At 43.6% G+C, this 6,914-nt stretch overlaps 1 protein-coding gene across 1 annotated transcript in view; it reads left to right on the top strand.

Moving 5' to 3' along the window:
- The first annotated feature begins 1,504 nt into the window (after positions 1 to 1,504).
- The window catches only part of PRKCI (protein kinase C iota), a 60,179-nt gene continuing 54,769 nt past the window's right edge, over positions 1,505 to 6,914 (top strand). The window contains exon 1 of the mRNA XM_032783690.2: positions 1,505 to 2,217. Within this exon, the coding sequence (XP_032639581.1) occupies positions 2,087 to 2,217 (131 nt within the window). The 5' untranslated portion in view covers positions 1,505 to 2,086. The remainder of the gene's footprint in view (positions 2,218 to 6,914) is intronic.

Below are 6,914 nucleotides of genomic sequence, written 5' to 3'. Positions count from 1 at the left end.
ACCTCTACGAACGATAGTAGCTACGTTGACAGAAGAAGACATAGCTGTGTCTACACTGGCAGTTAGGCCAGCATAGCTACATCAGTCAAGGAATGGATTTTACACACCCTTGACCAATGTAGTAATGTTGACGTAATTTTTAAATGTAGACCAGGCCTTATTTGTTTGTTGAATGATGGTAAATGGAAGTTCTAAATTAGGTTAGGTCCATAGCTGAATGTGCGAATTCCCCTTTGTTTTTCCTCTGGAGGTGATTAACAAGTGCACTGACTGGCTTGTCACAAACTGTTAAATTATCCTATAATATTTCACTCCACCTACCTAAAAGCAGTGGCAGCAGGAACAAGGTCTATAGCTGATTGTCAGGAAAGAAAAACAGATCTAGAAACCTCTAATGGTAAGATTGCTTAAAAGAAATAATTTAGACAAAGAGCTACCATAGCTCTATGTTTCCTTCTGGTAAATTATTGATGACCTGTTTTGCTGACTACAGAAACAAGTTTAAAATTACACCCATATTAGTGTGTGTGTGTGGGGGGGGGAGTTGGGAGGAATGAGAATAGATCACAGAGGCTTCCTGAGTATTCTACAGTATGCTAAACATTCCTCACCAATTACTTGTCTCCCTTGAAAACTTGAGTACATTATCCTAGCAAATTGTTGCTGACCCTTTATCCTGTTGCACCTGAATGCTGTAGTGAACAGTGTGAAACCCGCATGCAGGTTTCAATCATTTGTTGAATTCAAACCCCCATTAATTAACCATAGCCTCAAAACCATGGTAAATCATATCAGTGTGCTAAAAAAGGATTTTTGCAGTGAGTTTCAGCAAATGCTGCTCTAGGTGTCACTTCTGCTCCCAAAACAACTGATATATTACCATTAAAATACACAGAGAAATACAGGGCTGGTGAAGTAACATCTTTTATTGGACCAATTTCTGTTGGTGAGAGAGTGAGCTTTCAAGCTTACACAGAGCTTGACTCTCTCACCAACAGAAGTTGGTTCAGTAAAAAAATGTTACCTCACTCACTTCATCTCAGTAGTATTCTGGGACGAACAAGGCTACAATGACACTGTATTAAAATAAGAATTGGATTAGGCTCAAATTCAGCAAAGCATTCAAGCATGTGCTTAACTTTAAACAGAGTGATCCCCTTGACTTCACACACCACATGAGTGATGATGAGAAGGAGGAAGTAGCAGTTGTTCTGGCACAACCTGCCAAAGGTAGCAAGCTCCCCATCCTTAACTCCTCCAAGTGAAGAGCACTACAAAACCTTAAGAAACCTCTGTCAGACACTGCTAATCCACCCCAGGCAGATCCTTCCCTATAAAATCCTAACACCCACTACACACGTCACCTACACATACTACTCAACTATGGCAAGGGTAGAGGACAGCCGCGACGCCCCCTGATTCTGAAGCTTAGTGACTACAAGCCCCAGAATTCCGTACGGATTGTGCCCGTTCCTCTGTAGTACCCCAGAAAGCTGTGGACTATACCAACTGCGGGTAGTAGAGACATCAATGCTGTTGCACGCTTTCACTTTACAGGATGCGGGAGAAGGTGGTGAGAGCGCCTGTCTTTTTGTGCATAGCTGGTCTTCGGATGAATCGCTTCGGTGCCTGTTTAAGAAGATTTGTGTTTGTTTTCCCTCCCCTTTCCCTCCTAAGAGTGTAGAACAGTCCCCTCAACAGGTGCGCACTGGAGGAGACGAAGGAGGCAATTGATAGGGGATTGGATGAGTGGTCTCTTCCTGATCTCTCCGGAAGTAGTGGTGTGTTCCCCCCCTCCCATTGCTGTGGAGTGTAGGGCTGATCCCGCCTCCTCCCCTCACCAGACTAGTTTCTCCTCATCTTGCTTCCCTCCCTTTGCTCCGAGAAGTGGTTTGTCCCTGCCTCCCGGTATGGGCCCTTGGCTCGGCCCGTCACGGGCGGGGCTGACTCTGAGGCGCTCGTAGCGGCTGGCCAGAGGCGGCACTGAAGCCTGTGCGGTGCGCTGTTTGTGCCACTACGGGGGCCGCTCTCGGAGTCGTTCGTTTTCTCCCTTACTGCTCCTCTGGCGCCTCGCGGGGCCGGGGAGATGCCGACTCAGCGGGACAGTAGCGGCGGCAGCACCAGCACCACCACCATCATGTCCCACCCGACGCTGGGCGGGAGTAGCCTCGGCGGGGATAGCGCCCACCAGGTCCGGGTGAAAGCCTACTACAAAGGGTGAGTGACACGGCCTGGGCGGGGTGCCTGGCGGAACGGAGCTCGGTGGCTGGGGGCTGCCTGGGGGAGGTGATGGTGGCTGGGGGGGAGCTCGGGGAGTCTGGGGGGCAGGAGCTGATTGCGACTGGAGGAGGGCGTGCCGGCGGTTGCGGGGGGAGTGAATGGTCCGGGGAGAGAGACAGCCTGAGAAGGGATGTGGGGGGTGGGGAGCTGAGGGGCAGCAGCCGTAGGTGACATTTGTAGGGCATTGGGGTGGTGGCTACCGGCACTGAATGGGCAGGTAATGGAACAAGGCCTCAGGGGAGAGGGTGTCTGGAGGGGATGAGCCTACAGAAGGGGGTCTCAGCTGTGTCTGAAGAAGGTTGGAGTGCGGGGAGATTTGGGATGTCAGCAGTTGCCTGCAGTGATTATGGTGGGATTCCAGAGTTGCATTAGAATGGAAAATCAGAGGATACAGGAAGGAGTATCTGCTGAAGCTGAAGGGGATCTAAGGGCAATGGGGCTATGTGGGGGGCACCCGTGTTAGGAGAAAACTGTGTTCAGGAGTTAGGAGAGAACTGTGTTCACGCTGACTAGATAATGTGGACTTTTGGGCTGGCTGGCTTTTTGAGTCAGTGATGTGAAAATATTCACATTTCACCCCCCTAACAGTTGGTGAAATTATGTGAATGCCTCATTTTTTGGAATGTTGCTCTTGGCTGGGAGGGAGGGGAGTGTGAATTCTGCCCATACTGTTCTTTGTAACAATGTTCGAGGTGGTTTTCGATGCTAAACTTATGTCCCTTAGCTTATGCAATACATCTATAGACAGTGTTAAACTGTGCTGCAGCACTGGCAGTTATGTATTTCTTTTAATCATCCATAAACCGCCAAAACTTGCCAACTGCAGTATTTTTCAGAAATAGTACTTAAGCACTCTTTTGAACACAGTTGTAACCAACAGGGATTGTGCTCCAGGGAACATCTTGGGGGTGGTGGTGTCAGGTTTCATGAAGCTGCTTGTGGGAAGAGGCAGTCAGGGGAGAAGTGAAGAGATGAACCCATGCTGGCTCCAGATTCTCAGCTGTGCTCATTGCAGTTGCATTACTCACAAATATGAATTTACTTGTGATAACCTTTCCCTTTTGCCTATTCCCTCCCAAATATTCTAATCCATTTTACAACAGCTGACAACTGTTCATAATGAGCACATTCTGCTTGATTTACTTACAGTATTTTTAGAAAGATTTGAATAATTTACTTTATGTACTAAGGTAGCAGTATAGGTCCCAACAGAGATTGTGACCCTATTGTGCTAAACAGTGAACAGACGTGTGCCCACAGAAATTACAATCCAGATAGACAAAACATAGGTGAAAGTTCATTTCAGATAAAGGTACACATGGAGAGACCATCACATTTCTTGACAGACAGCTGGATGAAGGTATAGCAGCAGTTTTGTTAAATTTGTAGTGATTTCCATTCAAGAATAGTGAATATTTAAGGCATATCTGCAGTTTCATAATTTTAAAGGAAAGTTTAAAAAATCATGTGTAGACGGAGAACCATAAACCTTTTCTGCATTTGTTAGTTATCACTGAATTTCATTCCTGACCTAATATGTAAATAAGTCTGTTTAGGGCTTCTCTTGACCAAGGTCTTTATGTATTATGCCAGTTGGTGTGATTATTTGAATTGGCATCACTAACAATGAAGTTCTTCTTTTTTTAAAGTTGTGTTTATTGACTTCTTACCTAAGTGGTGTTAATGCAGTCAGTAGTTCATTACTAAACCTGGAACTAAAATGACTCTCACAGGAAGTTGGTTATAAACAAGCTATCTGACCAGAATGCCTTAGTCATGATTTGTAATATGGTCTTAAATTCTGACAGGGTTCTTTCATCATGGGATCTTTTATTTTGATTTCCCCTTCCCCACAGCCAAAATGCTTTTGGCTAACCTGGCAGACTTTTCACCTTGCGCCATTAAGAAACTGTTGTTAGCATGCAAGATGTTACCTCCTCCTCCTCCAGGCCTCTGCAGGCTTCGGAGCTAAGGACCTGAAACTCTGAACCCCTGTGTGGCAGCAAAGCTTTCTTCAGCAGTGACAGTAACTCAAGATAAAACAGATCTTTTACTCAAACACTTACTTGCTAGAGTGATCATTGCAGTTAGAACATAAAATAAATTCCTGAGAGTGGGAGGTGGCAAGAGATACAACGGTTGCTCATAGGACTATGTGGCTGTGTTAGGCACCTTAGCCATTTTCTTATGTATTTACTAGTAAAAAATTTTTACATAGTACTTGTACAGTGACATTCATAAGGAATTCAGGAACAACAAATTAGAAGAGCCAGCGCCCACTGGTATAAGCATGTGAGCTCCCATGTACATTTTTACCACTTTGTGTTTGGAAGTTTCTTGTGATGGGCCCATACTTTAGTACTTGACCTAATCTATGATAGCAGTTATCAGTGGTGTACAATAATAAAACTATATGATCTCAATACTGTAGAATTAGATGAATAAATTATTAGTGACATGGTTTAGAACAGCTAGAAAGAGGTAATACAGTAATTATATTATTGTATGCAATGATAAAGGCAAGTCGTAAGAAGGAACCATTATCCATCCAGCTTAAGATGAGATGGCAGGAAGTGCTGAGCAGTGCTGACCGTTAATGATTGGCGTAGATGGAGTGTCAGAAAATTCTTTGCTTATTTTTCAACAGCATAAGCTCTAATTTAAACTAGGCTTAAAGCACAGTCAGATGACAGGGTAAAGATACTTTGGGCCCTCTCAACTGTATAGCTTATACCAATGATGAAAAGTTAGATTCCCAGGAGAATTGGTAGTCAGTTTATATAATAGATCGTGAAGATCTCCTAAGTGAATGCATAGTAAAATAAAACTGAATTCTTGTTCTAGTATGAAGATTAATTCATCGTTAAATACTGGGGATATTGGAGGGCCACAGAGCATAAGTAGTCTTGTCCCAAGAACAAGCAAGAAAATATTTGTATCATGAGCTTCGTGGTATGTGTTAAACTTGCTTTTTCTTTTTTACATTAATATAGCAGCATTGAGTAGGAAAGGGAAATAACTGTTTAATATATAACCAGGGAGCCAAAACATAACTCAGCAGACACTTGAAATTGATTTATGTATCTTCATTTTAGAATTATTTTCTGCATTTTTAATGGTATTGGGCAAATTATAACACAAGTTAGTAGCCCAGAAAGTTTTTCTCCATTATCTTGACCAAACTTCTTATGGTCTTCTGTGGAGGAATATCTTAAGAGGAGTAAACCTTTTACGCTTTCTTTTCATAAATATCTGTCTGTGCTGTAAATACTCCACTGTAAAAATGAATCTAAGTGGGAGGATGACTGGGTTTTCAGGCATGGTTAGCAATTAAATCTCACTGTGCAGGAGTGGGTGATCTCCAGACCTGAAAGTGTCCATTATGAGAAGGGTCACTTTAAATCATGCTCTAAAGAGTTCTGATTTAGTACTTGATGAGAATATTGAAATAGCACACTCACTCTGGGAGTCAAATATTGTGTGACTTTCTGAGTGATGTAATTAGACCTCATCAAAAGCATAAATGTTTGACGTGGGAGCGTGATAAATGTGTGGAGGAGTTTTTCCAAAGCATCTAGATGTAAGATTCTGAAGAATTTAGTCTCTCTTCCCACTGTGCATAGTAGTTAATCTTAGGCTTCTATGGGAGACCAGTGGTATAATAAACAGTGGGATAAATGTATCCTTTATATACATCCTTTGATTTAAAAGAATAAAAAAAATCAGTGTTAAAAAAATTAACTGATAACATTGATTTTTTTTAATTTTTTTAACTAACGCTTTTTTGTGTGTTTTGTGTATAATCAAAGGATGTATATAAGTGATCTTTTAAGGATAATGAAGAAAAGCCACTTGACCTCGATTGAAAAGTGGGAGGGCAGCAACAAGGTGTACAGCATGTCTTTTTAGATACTGTAACAAAAATTAGTCTGTTATGAGTCTTTACTGCACTGAACTACAGGAAAGACAATAGTGATAAACACAATTTTGCTGTAGCTCATGATTTACTAACTCTATTGGAGAGGCTACTTATGTGAAATGTTGCTTTAATTTTTTTCTTCCACGGGTGGAGCAGGCCTTTCATTTACTGAAGGAGGATCCTATTATCTTAAATGTTTACACAGAGCTTTTGAATATTTGTTTTAAATGCAAGGTATTCAGGCCAGGGTCGCTCTCTGACTCTCTCTGTACAGGTCCTTGTAAAATGAGGCATTGATTTGGGCTCATGGATACTACTGAAATTAAAATAATCTCTGCACCACCATTAAGGGTTAGTAAATAATAGAAATATAGGCCTCGAAAGGGACCTTGAAGTCAAGTCCAGCCCCCTAAGCCATGGCTGACCAAGTAAACCTAGACCAATGGTCACCAACCAGTCGATTGTGATCTCTGGTGGTGTTGCAGAGCTGCCGCTAAGGCAGGCTTGCTCCCTGCCTGCTCCAGCCCATGCTGCTCCCGGAAGCGGCCACTGTAGCCCTGGGATCGGGAGGCAGGGGTTTCCCTCTGCACGCTGCTCCTGTCTGCAAGCACCCCCTCCTCCCCCTGCCCCCCCCCCCCGCCCCCTAGCCTCCACCTCAACCGCCGCTGCCGCTCCACCTACCACCGCCCCTGCTGGGGCACTGGCAGCGGCGACT

Source organism: Chelonoidis abingdonii, chromosome 8 (genome assembly GCF_003597395.2).
Source record: "Chelonoidis abingdonii isolate Lonesome George chromosome 8, CheloAbing_2.0, whole genome shotgun sequence".
Lineage (NCBI taxonomy): Eukaryota > Metazoa > Chordata > Testudines > Testudinidae > Chelonoidis > Chelonoidis abingdonii.
This window is presented reverse-complemented; position numbering and strand designations above follow the sequence as displayed.